The sequence below is a fragment of the Dermacentor albipictus genome, chromosome 1 (genome assembly GCF_038994185.2).
Source record: "Dermacentor albipictus isolate Rhodes 1998 colony chromosome 1, USDA_Dalb.pri_finalv2, whole genome shotgun sequence".
Taxonomy (NCBI): Eukaryota; Metazoa; Arthropoda; class Arachnida; order Ixodida; family Ixodidae; genus Dermacentor; species Dermacentor albipictus.
The window spans coordinates 159,434,441-159,462,437 of record NC_091821.1 but is presented as its reverse complement, the minus strand read 5'-3'; the positions used below and the strand labels follow the sequence as shown (position 1 = coordinate 159,462,437).

The 27,997-nt window shown below is 42.5% G+C and overlaps 1 protein-coding gene across 3 annotated transcripts in view; it reads right to left on the bottom strand.

The window, feature by feature from the left end:
- Positions 1-24,609, bottom strand: part of Neos (nuclear receptor coactivator protein neosin) — a 126,679-nt gene extending 102,070 nt beyond the window's left edge. The window contains exons 1-4 of one of the 3 annotated variants that reach the window (XM_065443198.1): positions 24,450-24,609; positions 8,651-8,791; positions 6,389-6,499; positions 5,852-5,918 (exon numbers count right to left, since the gene is read on the bottom strand). In XM_065443198.1, the coding sequence (XP_065299270.1) occupies positions 5,852-5,918; positions 6,389-6,499; positions 8,651-8,783 (311 nt within the window). In that variant the 5' untranslated portion in view covers positions 8,784-8,791; positions 24,450-24,609. Of the gene's footprint in view, positions 1-5,851; positions 5,919-6,388; positions 6,500-8,650; positions 8,792-24,316; positions 24,425-24,449 lie in introns of those variants that run through there. The other 2 variants (XM_065443189.2, XM_065443210.1) reach the window with 2 other exon arrangements.
- Between the last annotated feature and the right edge of the window lie 3,388 nt (positions 24,610-27,997).

The window sequence follows — 27,997 nt, the reverse complement described above, 5'->3', positions numbered from 1 at the left end:
CCTGATAGCGTGGTCCTAGTGTGGACGACACTATATCTGCTGCGATAATACAGTAGAACATAGTTCACATGTTCTGGAAAAATCCGTGAGAAAAAAAAATACTCATCGGGAAAACGAGTGATCCAAAGTAACTAAACAAATTTGACAGACTCAAATATTGCTGACATCGACATAATGCAAAGCGTCTCGTGGATCATTGCGGCATGGGATGCCGGCGCGTGTCGAGCTGATGGTGCACCGAAGCAAAATGTGATAGCGACATTGCACCGCCTGCAGCAGGGAACAGCGGCGCATTTGGATTATTGCCTACTAAAAGCGTGCAAGATGCTACCACGGGCACTACACACTATGTGCTGTAAAACAGATGGGTGAAGATGCTTATTGCGATATGTATGGTGGCGATAGCTGTGAATGCGGCGTGCGACTACCGGGGAAGAGATTTGCTGGTACCGGAACTGTGCGCGCTGTCGTTTTCATGCGAGACGGGCAGCTATATACTGTTCTCAATAACACAAGCCTTGCACCTTTTCTTGTTCACATGGGATTTAGTGGCAGGAAAATGTATACGATTGTAGTCTGCAGCAAGGAACAGCGGCGCGTTTCGGTTATCGCCTATTAAAAGCGTGCACTACACTTCCAACGGCACCATGTGCTATGAAACAGACAGGCGAAGATGCTTATCGCAAAAAAATTGCCAGTGATAGCTGCGAATGCCATGTGCGACGACCCTGGAGAAGATTTGCTGGTAACGAAGTTAGGAACTGAATGCATGCCGGCGTTTTCATGCGAGAAAAGCAGGAGAGTATTGTGGTGAAGCTGCCGCGGTGGGCAGCTATACCGTTCTCGATTGCGCGTGCCTCACGCATTGCTTGTTTACATGGTATTCAGCGGCTGGAAAACCTATTCAGGGTGTCTACCAAGTTGACATTTCCAAATTCCTTGAGTTTTCCAGGTTTTCCCTGAGCACCTTTGCAAAATTCCCTGAATGAGCCAGAACATTGTTTTATGTCAAGACGGGCTGACAATATGTTGCCCGATGCTGTCACTCTCTAGTAAGCATGTTGAAACAAAAAACAATGATTTAATCCAGTTTGAATAGTAAGGAGTAATATCTATTTTATTCAAAAAGAGAACAGAAAGAAGGTGATAGTAAAATGCACAGCGGAAAAAATGGTAAAGCCCATTCTGAATTGAGTGGAACATTTTCAAATACGAATTAAAAAGAGATGCATACAGAAGTAAATATTTTCAAATATGAGCTATTTCTATCAACTGATAACAAGCTCATTGGTATGAGGCCTGAACATTGTCACAACTAAGATTCTCTCTCAGCAGTTGGGAAGTCAACCTCAACTGTCCTGACATACTCTCAGCCCGTACACAATATCTCAGTGTTGAGTTTCACTGCTTTAAAGGGTTTATTTTGGTTTGGATGAGGGACAGCTGCATCTCGGCTTCAGCCAACACTTTGTTTTCTTGAGCTCAACCTCCTTCAAAGAGGCGGTGGCACGCTTCCTTTCTTGTTAATTCCTCAGTGCATCGGTCCTTTCTGTTCTCATCCTCCTTCTGCCATGCGTTCACCCTATGAATCATTTGAAGCATCCTCTTGGTCATTTGTACAGTTAACGTTCGATTTTTCGGACTCCCAAAAACATCCGAAAAATCGGGCAGTCCGAAAAAAAAAAAAAAAAGAAATGAATGCACGTCTTTAACTCTATTGTTACCACGCATATTAAAATCGATCCCCAGTGATCAACACTTTAGATTGCCGATTTCGACATGTTGGAGCCGTTTTATCCACTTAAAGCCATCCAGTAGTTAGTACAGGCACTGAACTTTCAGAATCAGTTAAAATTTTCACGCTCCGGTGATGTTGCGATTTTTGATGGACCTTTTTGTGAACGAATGTGCGTATGTTGTAATAAAAAGAGGCATGGCCGTCACCTGCCGCACTTCAGAAAAAAATCATGTCGCTCGTGATTACAATTTCGTAATCAAATGACTCCTAGTAAGTGAAGAATTAAATTATATTGCCGGCTTTGCCGTCCAACAGTGCTGAGCGGTGATAATTAACCGAAAATGACGTCAGCTGTTCACTAATTAGTTTTGGTTTGGAGTATAACTCGTTTTATTCTACCAAAGTTTATTTCTGAAGGTCCGTCGCATGTCTAGCATGTGGACCTGGCATTTTTAACCAGTTTCCAAGAGTATCGGTTTCGCTTCTCTCGTAATATCCAGGCATGGGGAGCTGCCGGTGTCACTGCGCAGTTATTGAAAGTGGCTTCCACGGCGTCATCCTGGACGGCTGCGTTGCAAGAAACGCGTCGTGCTCGAAATTCTGCTGCACCCACACTTCAATTTAGTAATGAGGACTCGATTTATGATTCCGAAGATGACAGCAAAGCAGATTCAAGCTCTGATGGCGACAATGTTTTGAGTCAGCATGGGACATCCGCAACTGTTCACCGGCGAGTTTTCGTTACGGCCATGAGCAGTCTCCTTCCTTGTGCGCACTTATCTGCCAATCTTCTTGCACGACCTGAGCGCTCTCCTGATTATCTTCAGGGTGTATACTTCGCTTCGTTACGATGTGCTGCCATCGGCAGCAAAGGAACTTCCATTCACACCAAGAAGGCAACCTGTAGCACATCTTGGCCCAGCACTGTGGATTAGCGCAAGACAGTCTGCAACCGGCGTGGGATTTCTTTCTACTCTTCTTTTCAGAAGTGATAAAGACAATCTGCAAAAATGCAAACAGATTTGCTTGGATGCATAATATTGTAGTAGTTGCCCAGCTACGCTGAGAGCGATTGGTCCTGAAAGAGGTGCATGACTCTAGACGAACTGGTGAAGCACATTCCCTGGACTTCTCATTGGACCATCCTCAGAAAATGCCGAAAAGATGGAACTGCAATATGTGTGACGAGAACCGCAAAGATGAACAAATACCAGACATGTTGTGGGAAAAATGCAGAATCCAGCAACTGCTTCACCGCATGCCATGAGCGATGAACCGGTCTTAGTTTCTTTTTTTGTATCCGAAGAATGGCGGTGTACTGAGCATTTATTTTTTCAGACGCTATTCCTTGGTTATTTATCTTTGAAATGTATATTCGTAATTTCCTTTGATATGATTGTTTTAGCAGATATCGCTTTTTGATTGTTTTTATCAAACTGGCAGCAAAAATGGTGCTTTCTAGAATTTTTATGTTTTACCTAAAATTATTTTGTTTGGCAACGTATGTTTTTGGAAAGAGAATTTCATTATGCAGAACATGCTATGCTGTGATGTGTGCTGAAATATTATTTGTTGTGGTAAATATTTTTTTTTTCCGAGACCTATAAAAAACTAAAATTTTCTCGCGGTAACGAAAGAGTTAAGGGCTCAAATTGCCACAGGCACGTTCGAAAAAGCTTCAGACGCGCCTCGTGCCACGTTTTCAGTCAGCGGTTACTGCAGAAGCGCAGGCATGCAGCGTTCGCGACTCCCTTTGCGCAGTGTCCGCAGCTGAGCGGAAGTTCAGTTTGGTGGACAAGCAAGGCCAAGAACAAATTTCGGCCCCTTGTGACTGTGAGCTCATTATTGTGCCTGTTTCCGCGATGAACTCTTTGATCGCTAAAACTCTGTGCCCAAGAAGCCAACAGCGTTCTGTGGGTGCACACTGCGATACCAGGCTCAGTCTGGCAGTGAAAATGGTGGTCATGCACTACTCCAGACGGCTCAAGAAAGGATAAAGAAAGCCTGAAGAAGGCATCCAAAGCCCACCAAACAAAGAGGCAAAGGTGTACGAAGATGCCTGACAGCAATGTTTAAAAATATTACAGCCCTGGTGCTTTTTAATAAATTTGCAGTGCTTTTAAAACTTTCCAGCCAGTTTTGTCAATTGCATATTTTTTTGTCAATCACCTTGCTCGTGGAAAGCGTAGCACAACAATGGCTGGACCGATTTTGGTCCAGTTTGTTTTGCTGTGATCCACAAGCTGTGCTGTACTTAAAGACAGTCTTGAAATGTTTCTTTATCTTTCCATTATTTAATTATTTCACAATTACTACATGGCTCCATGCAGTGAAGCACAGTCATGTGCATATTATGTTGAGCAAAAAATTATTAGCGCACTAAAAAAAAATTCGAACACTGTCTTGATGTAGATTAGACATTTGGGCAAACATGCAAAGTATTCCCAGCTCCCTATCGTGTTTCGTTACTGTGCCAGGCTTTCCACAAGCAAGGAACTTATAAATTCTTATAAAACAAAAACTAATGAAGATATCCTAATGAAATTTTAGATTTGTCTCTTTATTGCAATGTGCAGTGTGTCTGCGAAATTTCAGCCCTTTTTGTCAAGAAACAAAAAAGTTTCAGCCCCTCCTCCTCCCTTCAGGCTTGCCAGTACACTTATTAGGCATATCGGTGCTTGTACTGTGACAGGAGATGGGGGTGCACGCATGTATAATTAAGGAATACATACTGTATCCCGCGACAATTGCCCCTTCCTACACTTGTTATGCTTCGGTGTGTAACATTTTTCTATTGAGGCGAAGCTGACTTTTGGAGACTGGCATTGCTCAACGTGCTGTGCTTTGTGAGCTTCGAAGCCAATTGCGAGGATTACACAGGCGGAGTCAGTGCCATTGCTGACAGCATCGAATTCTCTCAATGAAAAATACAGCACCGCACGGCAAGAAGCTAGCGAACGTAGAAGCAGCTAGGCCTAACGCTGTGCGGTGGTGGCTACTGCTGCCAGCGGATCGGCGTGCGAGAGCACCGGTTCGAGGCGGCGAGACAATCGAAATGGCAGCGGTGGTGGCTTTAATGCCATTTCAGACCTGCAGTCAGGGCAATATACATGGACTATATGGAGTACGTGGTGGTGCCGCGAAGCCGCCCGAATTATCGGGCATGTCCGAAAAATTGGGCTTCTGGAAAATTGGTCAACTACGATTCGTTGCGATTCGTCTATTACTGGAGCCAGCAATTACACAACTTTTGTTCCCTTTCAATAAAATTACAGCTAATTTTCCCCGATAGAAGCATAAATTCCCTGATTATTTCCAGACTATTCAAATTCCCTGAGAATTACCGGTTTTTTCGGTTGGTAGACACCCTGCCTATTGTACGATCGCAGTTTGGCGACATAGTGAACGTTAGAGCCAAAAAATCGTGTTTTCCAGGAACGTATGAACCGATCAAAAATGAGGTAACTCTAGTGGGTCATTGTTGGTGTTCTTGATTGCGAACATTGGCGCCGAGAAAACGTATATAATGTGAACGTATCAATGAGGTTCTACTGTATTCACTCACGTATTAAATGTAATATCAAATGACCAAGCATAACGTTCAGAAACTTTGTGCCAGGTGTCAAACTTGGCACTTTGAAAGTGAATACACATGATGGACAAAAGCAGAGGATCCAAGAGCAAACGACATCACAGGACATCAATCTTCGCATGTAGTGCAGCTCAACTGCGATTTGCACACAGGAAAGGAAATATAGAAAATGTTGGTCACCACAAGTGTTTGAGAAGACACAAACTTTTGGCAATGTAACCTGAAAATCAAAACTCAGAAATTAAATTTAATGAAGGTTCGAGCTAAATGTATGACTGTGCCACATGAAATTAAAATATTTTACAATGATAAAATTTGTGGGAAGCTCTTGTTCTAGAACTCTAGATATTATCAGTAGCCTGAAGCTACTAAGTGTCCCCAGGACAAAAATGGTGAGAACAAAACATGGAGAATTGGTTAAAATTCTAGAGTAGCTTAAGCTGAGGTAATCTCTCGGCAATCAAGTGTCAAATTAAGAGAAAACTCAGGCTCAGGCCACTGCCACAAAATCGTTAGCTTACCTGTCACGTTCCCGCGACGTTCCTCTATAAGATCGCCTTGAATCCTGGCTGCTACAGACCCTCAACTCTGAAACAAAAGGAGTTACGAGAGGTCATAAAGCTTGAAAAGCACCAAATGGGCAGGCATGGTATGAGAGAAAACAACGGCTAAACACAATCAACCAAAAAAGCTTAAGTTCTGCACACAGTTACAACTTTTGCAAAAGCAGAGCATAAGTTACGAATTTTAATGCCAAATTTTGACTCGAGGTCACCAAAGCCTCATCCAGCCTCTTTTTTACTTTTCACAGAGCTGAACCCACCCACCCTTTAGTGTAGGAATAGAACAACACACTACGTGACAGCAACTGACCCATGACATGGCCAAACTGATAATGTAGGCTCGAACAAATTTAACTTGCCCACTATTAATAGACACTGTGCACTGTTAATAGCTTCAGGCTACTAGGGCTAAAATCTAAGGGCTATGACAAAGCTGCCAGATATGCAGCAAGAAGCCTCTAGTGGGCAGTTAACAGCTCTGAGAAAACTACTTACGTAGCAGACAGCCTTTAAAGAAGACGCCACCTTCGCCTTTGACAGCAGCTTCTGCTTCTCCTTCTTCCTTAAACTGCACAAAACCAAATCCCCCTTTGTGCAGAGAGATGCCTGGTAAGAGAGGAAAATAATTCATGGCTAACAGAAACAGTTCCCGTAAACAGTTCACCTTGCTTAATTTTCTCAATGAAATTACCTGTCAAGTTACAGTAAAACCTTGTTAAACCGTACCCGCTTAAACAGTAGTTTCGTTTTAAAAGTAGTAAACTCAAATTCCCGACTCAGCAGCCATTGAACATAATGTGTTTTGTATCTGCATAAATCGTACCAGCTTATTGCGCACGCATCGGTTAAAACGTAGCGTTTCCACTTTTCGTCGTGCAAACACGGCGGTGCGTCGTTTTCATCAGGCGGCCCGGCAAAACAACAAGCCTCACAGATCGGAACAACGGCCCTCAAGTGCCCTGTGCGTTTGCACATGAAGCCACATTAACATCAACATCATTACGACGCCGTGCCAGAGAGCGTTGTGGCGTCGTGCTAGCGAGGACTCACGTCATGCCGAAGCTCGGATAAAAAAGACGGCGGGTGCTCAGCGTAGAAGAAAAAATTTGACATCGTCTGTTCTATCGAACATGACACGCAAAAGTCGGCGCTGCCACGCGACGGGGATCTGCTGTTGACCACGGTGTGTGGCATTTGTAATGTGAAGTTGCTCGGCAGCGCTGCTGCAACCGCGAAGAGATGTCAGCTACAAGGTTCGACTTTTCGCCATCGTTGCCTCTGTTGTTGCCGAAGTGTCGACTAGCGACAGTATCAGGACGATACGGAAAGCGACAGCACGGGCGATTCAGGCCCGACAGTGGCAGACGCTGCGCGTTACGTCAGCCTCATGAATGCAATCGTCACGACGAGAACAGGGGCGTGATAATGTAACTCTATTCAAAACGAAAAGTATTCCAAACTCCGGCACCCAGCAATGAAAAAGGCGCCCCGGGACTTCTGCCGCACAAACTGGGTGCGTGCACGGAGAATATGTAACGCCAACGAGGAATCTGCCATGTGAGTGTTTGCCGAGAATATACGGCGCCGCGAACAAGCCCGAAAATGGTCGATGCCGTATATTTACGGCGCAGTGTGTACATTAAAAAAGCACACCAATTTCCTAACTTTTTTCTTTTCTGTCATGTGTTGCTACTATGTGGGGATACAGGGAATTTTTTTCACACGCCTCCCTCTCTCGATTTTTGTCCCATGGTTTGTTTTAGCGCTAGTTTGCTCCCGTGCGTCTATATACTACCACTCGCGCATTGGCGCACGTGCGGATGGCCGTTTGGATTTTGTTTCGCGGATGGTTTCGGCTTTTTGCGCTTGCAAAACTGATGGCTATCTCGTTACTAATCGCTCAAAGGGCGACCGCTTGTTTCTCGCTCGTTTAGTGCTCACAGGGGTGCGCATAGAAGGTTGCCGCCGTGCATGCGTTTCAGTCTTTTTTCTTTTTTTTTTAAAGACCCGCGAGAACGAATTGCCCTAACTGGTTGGCGATAAGATGAAGATTAGTGGAAGTTTGTCACACGTGTGGCTTTTCTTGATGCGCACACAACCAAACAGTTTTCTTGAGTGCGCACACCTACGCAGTTCGATTACGCTATGGACGTACGTATTAGTGTAAGAACAGGAAAATTTGAAACTTGCGAAATATTCCCGTGTACGGATTTTCAAAGCCTTGAACAATGTGCATAAAAATGCGTCAAGTTTTTAATTCCGGTAAGTTTATTTCCTTTTTTATTGTTGTTATTCATGAATGAAGAGTGCATATATACCAACACAAAAGATTTTTTTTCTCACTTTACGGTCACCCTAGAAAAATTACGGTAAATTTTTTCGAAATAAGTCCCTAAGCAGAATTTGAATCTGCAATAAAAAAAAAAAAGACGACCCTGGGTGGTCGCATATGGCAAAAAAAAATCGACCCTCAAAGGGTTAATTTGACTGTGTTCGAGTCCCTAAAGGCACCCATGCATTTTCATCATTTCTTTAAATACAAACTTTCGATAACAGAAGCCAACTTTTGCATGTCCTGCAGAGCACAAATGAACAGAAGCCTACTGTACATATATAAGGCAGGCTATGACATCTCATTATTAGCCTAGTATCAATTGAACATTATTTACTTTGAATCCACTTTAAGGACTACCATTGTACATCCAGGATGTCATCTCCGTCCGGCTTCGCACAAAAATATGAATGAGCATATGATACCTTGTATTTCACCGTACTTTGAAAACAGCTTCTGCAAGTCTTCACGCTCAATGTGTTTCTTGAGATTGCCTACATAAATACGTGATGATGCTCTGGCTGGATCTGAGGTGTCACTGCTCATGTGAGTGTCCATCAAGCTTTCTGAAAGTATGCAAAACATTACATATTTATAAAAGAGTCACGTCAGCATGCAACTGCATAATAGACAGCTCTCTTGGGGATTCACCATCATAAATAACCAAGATTATTACAGCAAGGTTAAAAAACAGATTATAACCAAATAAGCCAGGAAATGCTAAGTTGACATGCAATCACGAACAAATTTGCATTTCTTCCATAAGTTAAAACAAGTACCCCAATATAAAACTTGCTTTAAAAATGGCAGAAGTCAAAGCAATGTTACCCTCAAAGGCCATTTCCCCCTTCTAGAACTTTTTGTGAAACAATGTTTCTGAAATGCAAACGAACACAAAAAGATCCTAGCGCCCATGGGCCCCTTCCAAGCTTTCTGTTGTTTGCTAACACTGAAAGCTTACCTAGCACTGCAACTTGGAATTACATTCCATTCCACCTTCAAATGCTTGCAACATGCAAATGTATATACACAGTGTCCCAGCTACCATGCACCAAGTTTATATATATAAAAAAAAATGAAGCCACCTATGCGGATGAAACCAACTGCATATTATGTGCAGCAACTTTGGTACTTGTAGTAATTAACTTGTTCATTGCTATACCTATGGCAGATAGGTCAATATTTAAATGTTTCAGAACAGATTCGAAAACATCAATTTTAATTGTTTACAGCACACTACCTGTCACATTATTCCTTTTTCCGTGTTTAAAAGGCAGCCAATAAACTGCCAATAAACTATTTTAAAAGGCAGGCCCTGCACTGCTTTCGTGCGCCACAACAGTGCTGCTTTAAGGACACTAAAGAGAAAAATGATATTTGCCGCATTGGTAAATTACCCTTGCACAATTCTAAAAAAGCCACTTTACCATGAGAAGTTTGGCATGCCAGAAAAGACAAAAACCAAAGATGGGTGGCAACACCACCTTGAAATTCCTGCACCAGCACATCATGATGACGTCATGGATTTTGACGCCATCTGCCTGAGCCCGATTAAATTCTTATAAATAAAAATAGACATTTTATTCTAAAAGAACGAAAGACTGAAGTTGGGAAATGCGAAAAAACACTTTGCAATTTGTGATGTCACACCAATGTACCGGCCCTGGGGGTTTTGGCACTAAATTTGAAAATGAAACTTTGATTGTCATTTTCTCTTATAATCAAACAATTACCATAAAATCAAGCAAAGTAGACTGCTTCAAGAATACTTTTTCAATCTTAAGTGATTTGATATTCTGCTTTAGTGTACCTTTAAATGTGACGCAAAGGAACTAACCACACTTTATGCTTGATTAGGCTGCTGCACTGCTTTGACGGGGAATTTTTCTTGTGCAAGCATGAAATTCCTATCAAAGGGCCACACATCTGAGCACATGACCGTTTGTGACAGCGGTAAGCAGACTGCTAAAGGCCAAGCTATTAGCAACGCAAACTGCCAATCTGCTGTGTTGGGCCAAACCAAACAAGGGCATGAATATAGCAGCCACTTCAAAGATATCAATGTCATGCTTATCTTATCCCCTTCAGGCATTAGTTAATTCAGTTTGATGAAAATTTAGTTTCACTACATTTTATGCACCTTCAGAGTCAAGGAAAGCCCACTGCTGCAGACAAACTTTCAATGCTTCAGTGAGTTTTGCCAAGTTTAGAGAATGTGGACATCACGTGAGAACTCTCAACAGGAATGTCAGGTATGAGAACTACTTCATCTTTAGCATACTTGGAAAGCACCCATTCAGCCACTTGAAGTATAAGCTGGATGTAAAACATTGAAAAAGAATGAAAGTCAATATGCTACATGATGACATACTAATACCAAGAGCAACATCTGGACTGGACGTCAACCTTCTAACTTGTTTATACCTCCCCCCCCCCCCCCCAAACATATTAGACTTATTATTCGATCTTGCAGCATGTGTTCCAATGTCTGCAACACATCTGAAATATCATTATTTTTATCAGTGTGCTTGCTTTTGATCCACTATCTTAACACAATTGTGCACACAGCGCCATGAAGGGCTTATGACCGAAATCATCCATTACACAGGAACAATTAGTCTGTTCACCATGTATTTGAGAGTAGCATTGCTGTGGCGCGTAAGCGGGAAGTTGGGCTGGCTCTCTAAATTTTTTTTTGGCTTTCTTCTAAATGCTGACAAAAATTGCCACTCAAGAGATAAGCGCACAACAAATAACTGAAATTGGCATTTTCAAATGTGTTCTAAAATAATCTTGACATATCTACCATAAGTACCATATTAATTTAAAAGTTAGCAATTAATCATTACAAACTAATCAAGAGCAACACAACACACTTCTTCAGGTAGCTGCTGTATACACAGTTGGTTTCATCTGCACAGAGCGTTAAGGAGCCCGTGTCGCAGAAAATCCGGCGTCCAGCATCACACACCACCTCGGCAAAAAGAATTTCGAAGCAAATTCCGAACCATGCATACCCAACCAATTCTCTACCACCAAAGTTGCTCATACCTTGTTTTTCATTCTTTACAAACTTATTCCTCGAAATTTTGAGAACAGCAGCCCACAAACAAATGTAATGAAAAAAAAAACACCAACAGCGCATGTCCTAAATGTTAGCTCTTCTCAGACTGAAACATTAAAAGTGGGAAACAGTAAAAGGAGATCGACCCATGCAAAAGGCCGCGTTTCTACCAGAAAGCTCACCTTCGTGCATAGCATTCGCAGCCAGCGTTTCCCAGTAAATGTTAAGGTTACGTAAGCTGCAGTTGCTGGGAAGCATGAAAAGCAGTAAGGGGTCTTTGAGCACTATCGCACTCCACTCTTATGGGCGAAGCTTAAGCGACCTCCAAATTTTTATACAGAGAAAGAGAGAGAGAGGGAGAGAGAGGCATTCTAATGTTTCCACCTGCTGCTAACTGGAACTCTTGAACAGAAATCTAGCATGTATTTAGATCGACATTTCCCAAAATTTTCGAGCAAGAAATTGGCTTCGTCCCAAGTCAAAACATCAACGAGTGTCCCCACATGGAAGATGCTGCACACTTATTCAGATACAAGCTGATACCTGGGCGTCAGCTTACAGTCGAAGATGAAGCTCGGTGAGCTAGTGCTAGAATACAGTTCGACGATGTTTTATGATGATGTTTTATGGCGCAAGGACCAGGTATGGCCAAAGAGGGCCATGACGAATGGTAGTTTATCGGTGAATTGCAGATGGCATGGACAATGAATTCCTTATGGTAGATGTGACGTGGCTGTAAAATGGCTGAAAACCTGTCGTTGTAAATGGCGTAAAATATATAGGTACTAAAATAATGACGCTGACTAGTTAGTGATGTGGGCTATGGCAAGTGGGTTTCATTAAAAACATGGTACAACAAAACATACCAGTGGCACTAGAGCTTCAAGAGAGCCCTTAAATACAAGGGCTGTTAAGTGCGTGCTAAAAATTACCCGCCCAAATGATTTTCAGAGTGCCTGTTTCAGCAGAGAACTCCAAGACTATTTTTAGTTTGAAAAGTGGTTCATTGTTAAGGAAAAATGCCGGGTGAAGAGGTATATTTTCCCAATATGCAGAAGGGAAATACTTTTTCGTCTGCATCTATGGCAGGGCATTGAATAAGAACTTAGAGGACTATGAGATTATTGCTGCACTTACTACAAGTCGGAGGATCCCCCCCAGTCAAAAGGCAAGAGTGAGTACCGTTAAGTGCGTCCTATTCTTAATCGGCAAACAAGTACATCCTTGTACCGTGCTGTTCTCTCACTTATCCAGTTCCCTAGCTTTGGTTTTATCATGTGTAGCTTATTCAATGCTTGGGTATCCCACTCTCCTTGCCAATGATTCCTCAGTTTATGGCATAGAAAAGACTTTAGGTATGTGACAGGCATAGGGATATTTCCATCTGTGTCGCAAAAACTCACTGACGTAGCATTTTAGTCAGCAGCTACATTCCCTTTTATACCTTTGTGGCCAGGTACCCAGCATAAAACAAATCACTTGGTTGCACATATATGCGGAACGCAACAAGCTGTACAGTTTGCTTAAAACGGAATTCTTGTGTTTTCGTAGACTAATTAGGGCTCTAATAAGTTTGTGAAGACAATAGCCTTAGCAACATTTGTGAACCTCACACGTTGAATAGCCGAGAGTATAAGCATATGCTTCCGCTGTAACGATACCAGTGTGTGGATTTAGTGCCCCAAATGTTAAAAATGAGGGTCCGAGAGCTGCATAAGCTACACCAGCTGGAGTGGAGACTTCGAAGCATCTGTGTAAAATTCAGCACAGGAATACTTCTCCTGAAGTTCCAAGAAAATGTGAATATATATGTGCCTCAAGTGCTCGTTTTGACATTTCTATGAAAGAGGTGTTAAACTGAATAGTCTGCCACTTCCAGGTGGTAGAAGCCAAATAGGAGCCATTAGGACATTCTCTAAAAGACGGACCAGTGTTTTTTCGGAGAGTGCTTCCAACCAGAGGGACAGAGGAGGCCGGATGGCTGGGCAGTTACGAAACAGCCTGACAGTGGGCAAGTCACGAATAGTAAAGTGAGATGGATGCTAAATATGTGATTTAACTTTCAGGGCATAAGAGAAAGTTAAATATGTCCTTTGTAGATGTAGAGACCATTTGTTGGACTTAATGTAGGGGCTTTCTATAGGACTAGTCCTGAAAGCACCTGCGGCAAGACAGATACCCAAGTGGTGAATCGAATCTAGCATCAAGGCACTAGGCGTAGCAGAGTTATACAATATAGCTCCGCAGTCGAGGCATGACCTTACCAGACTTTTATGCAAGCTCAAGAGGCATGGTGCCTCTTCCCCAGGATGTGCAGGACAAGAGCTTCAGTAGATTCATTGTCTTCATGCACTTTGCTTTCAGATACTTCTAGTGGGGGATAAATGTTAATTTAGAGTCTAAAATGAGGCCCAAAATTTCTATTCATGACTGACAGGTAGCTGTTGTCAATTAAGAGAAATAGCAGGGTCAGGTAATATACCTCTCTTGTTTGAGACAAGAACACACATGCTTTCTTGCGGGTTTAGTTTAAACCCATTCTCGTCAGCCCATTTTGACAATTTCTTGAGCCCAAGCTCTACATGTCACTCACAGATCGAAATACTACACGAGTTAAAACCTATTTGTACATCATCCACATACACAGACACGTCCCACGTACCCCGTACACATCATTGTATGTGGTATGATAGTACGGAGAGTTCAACTTTACAATGAATAGAGTGCAGCTATGCACACTACCTAACGGTACACACCTTTCCTGTGTAAATAGATGAGATAGGACATTACCAACTCTAACACAGAATGTGCGGTTAGACAGGTAACTTTGAATGACATTCAGAAAATTGCCTCGGATTCCAATTACAGCCAGGTCACGGAGAATTCCGAAACACCACGTGGCGTCACATATGCCTCTTCCATATCAATAAATACTGACAAAAAGAGCTACTTCTGCACAAAAGCATCATGAATATTCGCCTTGATGCAAACAAGGTGATCAGTTGTGGATCTACCTTCCATGAAACCACACTGTGGGGGGTCTAATAGTTTGTTACTTTCAAGAAAATGAAGGAGACGCCAATTAACCATTGTCTCAAACAGTTTATATAGGCAACTTGTCAAGGCTATAGGCCTATAGCTGTTGACCGAAGTTGGGTCCTTGCAGCATTTTAGGATTGGAATGCTTATTGCTTCTTTCCAGGCAGATAGAATGCAGCTGGCAGAGAACACGGTGTTGAAAAGTGACAGTAGTGTTTAGTGGGTTTCAGGGTATAGGTGATCATTTTATACAGCATTCTGTCACTTCCTGGAGCGAACCACTTATGCAGCCTGAAATCCCGTTATGTTAAATGGATGGTTGTAAGGTTTATTACTATTTCCTTTCCAATCCAGAGGCAGTCGCTCCGCTTGTTGCCAGTATCTCAGAAATGTATCTGAGTAGTGGAATAACTAGAAATCTTTTCAAAGTGTGCCCCTAGAAACTCAGCTTTGTAAATAAGTGTCTCCTTGTGTATTTATTAATGGTAGTTTACCCTGTTTCAGGCTTTTCTTTCATCTCTATATGAATTAATGCTAGAGATGTATTTTTGCCAGCTGTCTCTTTTGGCACGGTGGCGTGTTCTACCTTCCGACTTTATTTTCTTGAAGCTTATCAGGTTCTCAGTAGTTGGAGAGTCGCAAAGGTGACTTCAAGCTTTATCTTGATTTTTACAAGCTTCCTTACACTCATCATTCCACCAGAGAATACTTCGTTTAGAGGGCGATCCATTTATTTCAGCTATACAATAGATGCAGCATCAGTCATAAACACTGTCAAACATGACACTGCGTCATTGACTGGGAGAGTACAGATGTCATCCCAGGTCAAATGTGTCAGTTCTCTGTATCATTTCCAGTCGGCAGTCGACCTTCCAAAGAGGTAGACGTGGAGAACACTCATCGCCTTTTGTCAATTTTAAGACAATTGGGAAATGGTCACTCCCATACGGATTTTTGATCCCGTTTCACTCCAAGTATGGTACGAGTGTACTTGATATGATGCTTAACTCTATAGATGAGAACGTTTTGTTTGCCACGCTGTAGAATGTGGGCTCTTCCTTGTTTAGTAAGCATGCACTTGTGGAAAAGAGCAAGTTTTCTAATACATGCCCTCTCTCATCGCAACAAGAATCTCCCCAGAAAGTGCTACGCACATTTAAATCACCTACTACAATGCAAGGTTCGGGAATTTCTACGATAAAGCTCTGGAATTCTGTTCTGGAAAGTTGATAGCTGGGAGGGATGCAAAGAGCTAACTCTGACTAGCTTATTAAATAGCACAGCTCTGATCACAACTGCCTCAAGGGGCATTTGCAGCTGTAAATGCTGGCAGGCAACACCCTTGTCTGCTATTACGGCCACACCGCCCAACGAGGCAAGGGTATTGTTGCGATCTTTGCGATAGATGTCATATGGTCGGAGAAAGTTTGTGTGTGAAGGATTGAGGTGTGTCTCTTGAACACACAGTACCCTTGGATTCAGTTTATGTAGCGTTTCCTTAATGTCAGCAAGATTATGTATTAGATCTCTCACATTCCACTGTATTATTTGTGTAGCCATATTGGAAGTGTTTTGTGCTGTGTGTCAAGAGAAATAAATTCTGCCCACGAGACCTTTCCAGGCTCCGTGATACGAGATTTTTCCTTTTGCCCGGCGGGCTCCAGGGAGATGCGCCATTTCTTTGGTGTCTGAGACGCCGCACTAGTGTTGCTTGCATCCATCACCTCTTCAGAGATGCTAGATGATGCCCGCTCGGCAGGCACATTTGGGTTTTCTCGGGCCTGTCTGCAAGTGCAAGCGCAGTGACTCTGTGACCGGCAGACCTGGATTTCTGCTGGCCCTTCGTGGCAGCAATCAGAACAGCACTGGCCACTCCTGCCAGAGGGAGCTGATGGTGGAACCACCGTTACATTCCGTGTAATTCAGGCAGCCGCCGGAGGATGTGGCACTGTCCCCCGGTGTGTCACATCACTGTATTACGGATTCAACCGATTGTGAGCAGAAAAATTCTTGCACGCTTCTGGGAACAAGATGTTTAGTTTGACCTTGAATTCAATTACTTATTTTTCTTTCTTCCATGATGGGCATGATTGCGAATAGGTGGGTTGGTCTCTGCCACAGCACAGTGGGTTGCGGAAGTACAATTGTCTGAAGTGTGGTCTTTAGATGCACATTTTGCACATGTATCATGCCCTCGGCAGCTCTGAGACCCATGCCCTAAACGCTGACACTTGAAGCATTGGAGCGGATGGAAATGTACGGCTGTACACGAAGTTTACAATATCTGGTCTCTATTTAATCGAAGAGTTCACTTGTTCCAAACATTATCGCATGCTTTGTTGGAATTTCCTTGTCATCGTGCCTTAACTTAATTTGTTGCACCTTTACCACGCTCTGGTCTTGCAATCCATCCAACAGCTCGCTTTCACTGAGTTCAAGAAGGCCGTCATCAGAAATGACACCCCGCACAGTGTTCATTGACCTGTGGGGGCTCACAGAGACAGGAATCATCAAACACAAGTTTTGTAAGTTTTTTGCATTCAAGCTTGTCACCGCTTTCCATCTTAGTTACTTTGTAACCAGAGCTGATTGCTTCTTTCAGACATTTTACGACAACAGATAGGGATATTGTACGGACTGTCTTGGTTTCATGTTGACTCTGGATTACATCGTACTTTGGAAATGTTTCTCTTGGTTTCATGAAAAAGTTGAACATTTCATCGGTGCGCCCCCTCTTCAGGGAGCGATCAGAGAGTGGAGGGAAACTGGAAGCCATATATAGCATTACTGGATTCGGTAGGAATGCCCACCGCCCACCTCAGAGCCCAACCTGGGGATGTCACCATGATTAGAAATATTATATTCTGCGTACACCAGCAGTACGTTCCCACTATAACCTAATATATATTTACCCAAGACTGGATATATTACACAAGGTTAAACCTTGCCACCCATAAAATAGGAAGTTAAAAGAAATAAATAGAAGAAAAGAAAGATGGAAAAGCGGGAGAGAAAGCAAACAAATTCAGGAGGGGGGCAGGAAAAGGCGACTGCTGATTTCCTCCGGGTGGGTCAGTCTGGAGGTGCCGTCTATATGAAGCAGAGGCCAAAGAGGTGTGTATAGGGGTCCTTAAAGGTCCAAACACCTGGTATCAACTCAACCCCCAGGATTGAGATCAGAAATCCACAAAATCAGACATCCACCTTTGCAGCAATTGCTACGAATGGGTGGATGTCTGATTTCCCCTTAATTAATAACCCCCAGGATGTCTCTTTCCCCAGACATGGCTAAGCTACGCACGGCTGCAGGCAGGAGGGTCCAGCCATCATGTAGAATGCAGTTTAGTATTCTACAAGTTGTTAGTGTAGATTTTGCTACCTACAATTCATTTGAGAGCTGTGCCTGTGTCACTGCGTCGAATATAAAGTACCTTAGCTACTGCAACTGCTGCTTTTTTTTTTTTTTCCAGAACTGCTAGAGTTACCAGAGGAAACAAAAGTGTGCTGCATAATTCAGATGCTATCAAGGAGGAACACTGATTATACCTTAAACAACATGCAAAACAGCAGACCTACGTGCTTTTTTTTTTTTTCATGCCGGGGTATACAGGTATACTTCAGCTCAACTTACAGTGCCATAGCCATGAAGTCTAACAACTCCCGTGGTGCATTTTTATGTAGCCACACTTCTCAATTTCTTTTTGTTAAACTGAATATCATGCCTCCCACATGCCACAATGGTTCTACTAATGCTTGCTCTTACTTCGTTTTCATTTACAGACAGTCATTGTTTGTCATTTCTTCAAAGTGCAGCAAAAACAAAGTCAGAAGCATCATAGAAAAATTCCTTTCTTTCCTGTACTGCAGTAGAGAGGGAAAAAGATGCACCTAGGCCTTTTTTTTTTTCTTGGTTGCATTAGTAGAATTAATGCAGCACGTGTTTTTGAAACAGCCCTGTTAGTCCCGATTTTGGCGACACTGGGTTCCACCATTCACTATGCCCACTTATATAAACAATTAGATTATCCACTCACAGGCCTCACTGCAGCTCACACTGCTTATTGAAAAAAGCATGGCCTAAATGGCATCACCTAAAAGTACCTTTTTCACAGCTGTCTTATAAAGTAATTTCTGATTACTGGCAGAAATCTTTAACAGATATGCTTAAACAGTGCCAAATGAACACTCAACAAAGCACTATACAAGCTCATCAACCTGTCAACACAGTCGTAGGGTTAAGACTCTCACAAGCTGCTTAAGCAAGGTGATGTAGGTTAAAGCAATTGATGTGGAGACTACTTAAGGTACTGTGGGTAACACTGACTTCAAAACCTATGCAGAAAAAGTTCTGTTCCAGCAGAAAGGGGGGGGGGGGATGCACAGCACAGCTGTGTTTAGCTGTCTGATGCCTCCATGGCATCTCGACATGCACAAAGATAAGAAAACCTAGGATCTGTGCCCCCTTTAATAATCTTACCCTTAGAAAAGGCAATGTGCAGGAGCCACACAGGCTGTGGCATCAGACAATGTTCAGTCCACTCACCATCAGTGCACACACAACAGAGACACCACACGAAAAAGCACAACCAAATCATGCAAGAGAAAGTGCAATAGGCCCCCGCTGGTTGAGACATCACTGTACCGTGGTTAATTTTGTTCATTGTATGCAAAACGCACAAGCTGTCAGATTGTTTTAAGCGAACGGCCATCTAATACTTCTTAGGGAACTTGGTACTGTAAGAAACTGCTCTTAATTACCAATAGTTTCCACTAAATGGCAACATTACATTACATTACAACTGTAGTGTATATGCAGGTTTCACTTGCTTTTTCACCTTAAAAGAAATCTTACACAGCTTTTGGATCTGCTTTTTCATGAATAAATAAAAAACCCACGTCTAATCATTTAAAACGCAATCCATTCTCCAATGCCCATCAAAGGTTTTAAACAATATTTAACAATTTCTATGTTGTGCTTTTGAATTTTAATGCTAAGCCTTTGGAATTAACATAATAAAAAGACCACATTTCAGGAGAACAGAAATCATACCAAGCTTCTCCCTAATTATAACTACCACACCACTCACGTTATTCTAGGATCAAATAAAAGCAGTGTATTTCACATTATTGCATGTAAAAATTAACAGGAAAAAAAAATATTAAAAAGATCCTTAAGCATTACTGCGAGCAAGTACCACTAATGTCACAGTTACATAAAGTTCTTACATTCCACAAAACGAGATATTAAACAAGAGTATACAAACAAAAGCTGGTCACAGTGTTGTCATTCTCCAGCATAATTTGGGCTTACATGCCCTTTATCTCCTTTAACCAAGTGTCAAATACATGTGCCCACAAACTGAGGAACCCCAACTTTCAGTTACAATACTGTGCCACAGTATCGCACAAGGCATCAGTCATTTGCAATAATGTTTGTTACGCTACTATGTACTTGTTAACCTACCCTTTCAATGTGACACTGATTTTGAAGTGTGCAACACCCCTTCATTATGCTTTGTGCAGACATCACTGCCAAGAACAGCACAAGCCAAATTTTAAAAACAGGTTGTGTGAGAGCCTATATACAAAATTATCCTGCTTGCCTAACACCTCCTTTGGAAGGTTTTGTACTCAAAAAAGAGTAACAAGCCCCGTTTCCACAGACAAATTGAACTAGATTACATGTTCACAATGAGCACCTTCAGATGAAGTGAATGTGTAGCTGGTTGCTGCATGCTACCAACACACTAGGTCTGCATAGTGGTGCTGCATAGCATAGTCTGCATAGCAAGGGCCAGGATAATGTAAGGATTCTATCCAAATGCTATTCCTTTTCAAGCTTCGTCAGTGGTCAGAGCAACACTGCACTCGCATTGTTAACAGGATCAGCCAACTGCGAATGGTGCATAATATGAATGGCATAGAATCAACCGGAAAGAATTCCTACATTATACCGGCCCAGAACTCTCAGAAATGTATTTATAAAACTTCAAACCTAAATGTCTTGCACTCAGTGAGCCTAAGAAAAATGATTGCGCGAAAAAGCACTGAAAGGCCGACAGAAAACTAGGCTAGTAAAGCTTGCATTCCTTTTTCCGAGTTCTATCGCTGTCATTATTACAACTAGCCCAACCTGGTGTTAAAGGGGAAATAAAAAGAAACTAACTAATTTAAACTGATTCCTTCGAAACTATTTTCGCCAGTCTCGATGGTGTCAAAATCCACGTCATGGCAAGTTAGTGCAGGAAATCGAAGTCGGCAGGCAGCACCACACACGTCTTTAGTTTGTGCATCTCTTTTCGTATTGTAGAAGGGTAAATTACTAGGAGTGAGAGAATACTGGCAACTTTTGAACAACAAACTGAATAGTCACTATTCGTCAATGCGAACATTTTTTGAACATTTCACAACTTCCAGTGCACCCAATTATGCACAAAATTTGGGCAAAAGTTCAGTAACATTTTACCCCTGCAGGCATAGCATAGGCGTGAAACATGAGAATCTGCACAGTGGAGGGCGCACATCCCTTAAGTAGCCATACTTTGTTCGCTTTTAATGCTCCATTTGTGCTTTTAATAAATGCACCATAATGTACTTTGCAATGACAGAAACTTGCTAACTTTAAGAATACTAAGATGTGAACACCATTTTTTAATTAAATGCGATAACGGCTGTTTATTATTTGAAAAGTATTTGAAAACCATTCAATACTCGATTCTATTCACTTTTGGCATTATTCAATTCGTATTCGATTTGATCTCAAAAATCATTATTCGCACACCACTATAAATTACTGTTATAGCTAAAGTTTTTCTCTTTAGTGTCCCATTAACATAGGCAGAGTGCTACTAGGAAAAATGACAAAGCAATAATTAAAAGAAACGAAACAATATTTACATTATTTTGGCCTAGTACATTGAAACACAACACAAATGGGGATTATTGTACATTGCCTTGAAAGCTGTAGATAACAAAATTGCATATCATGCAGAGCCAGCATGCTACTATCAGTATTTTTCTTCAATTTTCCACACTTCGCATTTTTTTAGCTCACAAACTTACAAGAGATAAAACTTTTAAGAGAATTCGTAATTGGATTTGCACAAACCAGTTTCTGTAAGCAAATTATTAAAGTGGAACCAGGGCACTCCAGCATTAGAAACAACCATATATTATAGAAGCAATAAACTATAAGCCACACTCAACGTATTTGACAAGAGGTGGGCAAATATCAACATTTTCGAATACAAATAGTAAGTATTCCATAGAGAATAGTCAAATGCAGATGCATATATTTACAGCAGGAAGATTTATTTTGGTATAGTTTGGTACTATGCCTGTATTGATTAGTTCAAACAAAGGTAGCCAACCATCAGGTACAAAGGATCAACTTTGAACGATAAGATCACTAAATCCCATTAAAAAAGTTGCACAAACTGCCTCTTAGCAACATTAAAGCCTGTAGCAAAAAATAATGACTGCTGTATGACTAGCTTAAGTAAACAGTTGCCGATAAATATCAGTAGTAGTGCACAAAAAAAAAAAAACTGCTGAAAGAGGCGTGCCGCAGACACATGTAAAAGGGCCCACTATAAGGAAAACATCTCAGGTTGTAGCATGAAAGATATATCTGCTACATGGCTTGACTGCCAAAAATACTAAATGGCAGACTATAAGCAAAAATCAGAGGTCACATAAGCTTCCACCACGAAAACAAAACCAAACCTTGCATTACTTCGGTAACTTTTGTCAAAGTCAAACTTATCATAACTTGCGATACATTAACACAGAGGGAACAGTAACCAGACTTTCACAGTCGGTTGATGCAAAATATTTGGTTCAAATATTCGAAAACAGATTTTTTTTTTTTTTCAAATAGGAATAATACGAACCAGTGTGTCATATTTGATTCGTATTCGAAACTTCAAGTATTTGCCCACCCCTAACCTTGACATTAAGCTATGTTCACCGTATCTAGTAATGCTAGTAATCGTTATAGAGATAAGGAGTCAACAAGTAGCATATTAGTCAAACTGACTTAAGAATGAGCTTCAGAACTCTTAGCTCTCTTAGTTCTACAAGATAGTACCACACACAAAAGAACATGTCGGCTATTCAATGTGCTGGAAAGCACGAAGCTAAGCAACCAGATTTAACATAGCAGTGGCAGCAATGCTTTTATACCAGACAGTTATAGTATTATTAAGTAGAAACAGATGCTCATTTTGCAGGCTGCTAAATCAACAAGTTCATGAGAAATACCAGTGGTTTGTCTGAAGTAACTTTTCTTGGCTCAACAGATGAAAATGCATGTCTTTGGGTTCATTCAGCTCAAGAATGCACACTTGTGAGCAAATGTAAGGAAATGTAACGTCAATCTACCACAGATCTTACATTTGGTGGACAAAAGCATGCCTCCTTGCCTGAACAAGGAGACTGCTAATTGACCAGTGTAATTCATCATTAGAAATTATGAAAACGTGGGCAAAAATCACTAGAGGAGCACTGTTACAGTTGCAAACAGTACAGTGTCATGCAAACATCGCGCCTGACTCATAGGTTGGTTTGATCCCCTTACAGAGCTAAACAGTTGTCACATACATACTTCGACACTTGAAATGCGACCATGACCAACGTGAACCAACAGAAAAACAAACAACACACAAATTCAATAGTGAACATTGTTCAACTGCACAAACAAACGAACCACAGAGACAGCATGGGACAAGGACGGACGCAGACTGCGCGAACAAACGGACCACAGTGGTCCGTTTGTTCACGCAGTTAAACAATGTTTGCTAATATGTACCAACTCGCCCAACAACAAGTTCTTTAGTTCTAAAATACACATGTTCTACAGCGGGCTATGGTTTCTGTGTTCCCTGCACCCGTCGTTGTCCCGTGCTGTCTCTGTGGTCCGTTTGTTCGCGCAGTTAAACAATGTTCGCTAATATGTACCAACTCGCCCAACAAGTTCTTCTAAAAGTTCATTCAATAACAGCTCTGCATGAAAAACAGATGGGCGAAAGGCTGTCGACAAAAGTGTTTTGTAGTCGTGCATAGACAACCCAAAGTAGTCATTGATCATTTCACAGGATACATTTAATCGATTAATAATTCATAGGTGTTACCAGCCCTAGTTTGCATTTGGCAGAAATAAGGGCTACATTATGCGTAATACACAGGCAAATTTCAAAATGTGTGGGTTAATTATAGTATTCGCAATAAATTATGTATGTAGCAGCAGTGCTCATGTATGATGATTTCTGTTGAGTGTAGTCTACCAACGTTTTACATCATTCGTAACGGTGACATTCACATATGCGGTAGGCACAGCGATCTATATTCCAAGAACTCGGTGTACATCTCCACTGAAAACATGAGCGACACGAGCTATCACAACCCTTCCTACATGAAACAGCACGGCAAACACGTAAGAGTTGCCAAGGCATTGCTAAAAACAAAAATACGTCAAGCTGTCGAGAGTGGCACACACGCACAACCAAAACTTGTTCCATAATGCCCACGTTTTAAGAGTCGCAAACGCGTACAACGTTGATTATATTCAAGTGCACCGATGTGGTTTGCAAACCACTGAGAATGTGCAATGTGTGCGCGATCACAGGTTGTCACACAATAAATAATTAAAAAGCATTGTGAATTAAGCGAAAGGCGAAAAAGAAGCTGCACAGACACGGGAGACACACTCCGGGCGCACTTTTTCGACGTTCTGTGCAATGTGTTTGCAATCGAGTGTAAGAAGACCGCAATATGCGTGCACCTCTCTAAAAGGAACAAAAAGATCCGAATATCATTCATATTCCTCCAGCAACGAATAGAATTCGACGTGCCAAGACGCATTTTGTCAAGTGAGCTTCGGCAAAACCCGGCTTAGAAATCAGTGTCAAAGCAACAGGAAAGGAAAAAAAAGTTATTAACCACCGACGAAACTTGCACACACATGCTGAGAAACAAAATATTTTTAAACCTTTGCCACAGTAACACTGCATGTAGTAACTTTTCTTCTATTTCTCTTAGGGTTACCAAGACGATTGTAGTAGACAACGCAAAGGTCTTACAGGGTCTATTTTAATGGGAAAGGGAAATCAACCTAGGCTTACCTTACAGTATTAGCGTCGCAACACGTGGAATGTACCACTGGTATCGCGTATAACACCCCGCTAACAAAGCTACCACAGTGCAACGATACAAGGCACGTATCCACGCCGCGCGGCAGCCCAGGCAGCCATCATAGGCACAAGCGCCGCGCATAGGCGAAACGCATTGCTTGATTGGCTGGGTGGTAAAGGCGCCATCTAATTGGTCAATCGGCCGGCCAAAGCGACCAGAGCCACAGCTAGATGCCTGTCGCATGGGCGTAGAACCAGCTGCCAATCCCTATTTATTCCTCTCCACTAGTATTGGTCGCGAGCGCCACTTGTTGCTACTGGAACCACTAGGGCAAAATTTTCCCTTAATTATTTCTTCAACTGGGAGGCTTTTCTTTCGAAGAACCCATATGGCTTTCCTTTGTAGCAATTGCGACGATTGGGTGAATTCTAATTTTCTCTTCGTTAATTACTTCTCGGCGGCCTTACTTCTCTCCACATTCTGGGTTTCTGAATAGCTTAGAGTATGTTTGCGGCCAGTACAGGCGACAGCTATTCTTGTGCCAGACAACCAACCTGTAAAATGCACACCATAGAATATGCACACCCCATGGAGTTTCATATTAGTATAACTAGAGGAAAATCTGGCGCTGCGATCGTTCAACCATCATGGATAGGGTGGCTAGAATTGGGAGGTGTGAAGACCGCGCCGCCGCCGCCATTGCTAGGGAGGCCCCGCTGCGCGTTCCTCCCACTGTGGGAAAATTTGGCGCTTCCGTCGGGGGCGTGGCTAGGATGGCTAGCGCGGGGGCACCGTGAGCTTGTCAGTCTCGTAGGCCACGGTGCAGTGCAAAGTGACTCTCGTGGTCGGTGTAGTGCAGCTGTGTTTTTCTAACGTTTCCTCAGTTTTTCTTCAAAGTAGGTGGTGTGAGCTGCTGTCGCTATCCCTTAACACCCTGTGAACATGTTACAACGACATGGAAGGTCGACAGCAGTGACTTTGAAAGTTGCACCCAAGTTGACATATTCACACACATATTCTAGTGGATTCGAAAAGATGCGGGTAAATCTAGCTGGCGTTCAGTGTTTTCAACGGTGCAGTTGTGCACGCCATGGACTTGCACAAAGAAAATATTGAGCAACAGTACTCAAATCCGGAGCCAACAAGGGTGTTCATTGACGTGATGGCTCAAGCAATTGAAGCCATGACATCACAGTTTCCAACTGAAGCTCTGGGATATGCCCACAGCAACTGTGCTCATTTTCGTGTGCCGGTGGTAAATGCTTTTCGTGTTTCAGACGTGGCAGTGCTCAAGAAACTGCACTTAACAGCATGCTAGCATTTCTGAATCAGTGGGAGGCCCATGCAAAAGGGCTCGGCTTCTTAAGCAAGGGCACATCAGAAGGTCTGCGTGTGACCATACATTCTACCAAAGACCTCTTGACGTATCTAACTGAGAAGGTTGGGTTCAGGTTCTTGATTACTTCCCGCCTCAGTTAGGACTGCTTGGAGCGTTCATTTGGTATTGTGAGACAGTCTAACGGAGCCAATGATCAACCCACTACTGCGCAGTTCATCATTATAATGAAGTATGCAAGCTTATGCATTTCAGTCTGGGGGTGCATGGGGACATGGGGGGGTTCTGTATCCCTCAGTCTGTCTATACAACCTCATGCAGACACTCGAGGACAGGTTCACCCGTGCATTTAGCCCTACGCGACTGCACGCACAAGTTGTCAAAAATTTCTTGCTTCTAGCAGCCAATGTGCCACAGATTGGCTGCAGGAAGCATTACGCTGATCTAACAGGATCGGTGTCTAGGTTTTATTGTATAACACGTATTCACTTTTTCCTCAAAGGCTTAAATCAGTGTGCCATACACAACAAAGCCAAGAAGGTTAAGCCCTGTGTTTTGTAAAAATGTGATTTTATGCAATAACTGTGTTATCTCCAATAAACATGCATTAAATCGCAAGCGCTTTGTGCTTTCTAGAATTTCTTCACCACAATGCTGATATATTGCATGAACTTCCTCCATTTAATGTAATGTTACAATCCCAGATATGTGACTTATGTGCGGGCGACACATTCAAGGTTATTCCAATGCGCTGGCCTTGCGCGGTGATTCCTATGAACTGTACTTTAGGCAAGGAATAAGCGCGCTAATCTCGGCAACAGGTGGTCGCAAAAACCGTTGATGTGTCGGCTGCATATATAGTCGGTGCTCGCTGTTTCCATGTGGAACGAGAGCAGCGAAACATTAAATTCTCCCAGCATCTACAATGTAGAGAAAGAAGTCTGGTCAGATTCTAACGCATTCAAACGCTAAAACTAAGCGCTACCAAATCATTTTCCCGCCCGGAGGTATGCCGACGCCGCGAGAAACTACGGCGCCCTAAACGGCGCCCCGGCCGGCAGCGCCGTCACGCGGCAGGAACGCGTTTTGGGGCCAGCTTCCGGAGGCCGGTCTTCACACCTCCCCATTCTAGCCACCCTATATGGACGAGAATGATGACAAGCACAGGCTTCGGATTGGCATTTTGTTGACTGGCGAACTAGTCTGCAAGTATTTTTTGACAGTTTTTGTTTCGGTAGCCCCGAGAACGCCCTACAGGGGCGCTGCGAGCGGCGCTCGCGTGACGTCAGGGCACGGACTCGCGCCTGTCGTCTGCTGCAGTTCGGGCGGTGTCCGGGCACCTTCTGCAGCGTTTACGTTTGTTCGTCCAAGTTCTCTATGCTTGCATACTTATGACGGTCGTCTCAAACATATTTTTAGGACGTCTTCGTTCTCGAAAATTAATTTAAAGAGCTTATTTCCTGGACGACAATATATTTCTAAGAGGTAACGCAAAGGTGCCAGCCGAATCAGCTCAGACCAGCCCACTGCGAGTTTTTCATACGAGGATCTACACTTTATAGTGGTAGCTCACGTGCATAATAAAAGTACAGACGTAAAAAAACGCACATAAGAATCCAGTTAGGATATCATACCTGCCGTAATGCAACAAGCACCTCACAAACATTGGCTATATACGACTTCCAAAGCATTTACCTTGATTTTTATCCGCTTTAACATCGTTGCTCACGACGAGTAGTTCGCGGTATAATATCGAATTTTTGCATTTCTTCACAGTAATGCTCGGCAGTAACACGAGAACTTAACACTGCAGTTTTGGTTCTAGCAGCACCACTTGCTTCTTTGTTTCTGAAAATTAATTAGGCAGTTCTTCACCATTAATTTTAAGTAGCGGTTATTTGAAGTAAAGCTAATTGAGGCTTAAAGCTGTCTGCAGCATACGGAAAGAAATGTACCAATATTTATTCCGTTTTTCGTGCTACACGTTCAACTCACTTGAGCAATTTACTGGTGATCTCTACTTGAGCAACAGACATGACGAATCTGTTTGGCAAACAGACGCAAGATGCTCGGCCCAAATGGTTGAGTGAAATATGCCGTTTGGACCGTATGACTGCAGCGAGAAAGAAGCCGAAGCCTCATTTATTAGTAGTGTGGGACATATTGAAGATGTCATTATTCCGCCGTGGAAGTCAACAATCA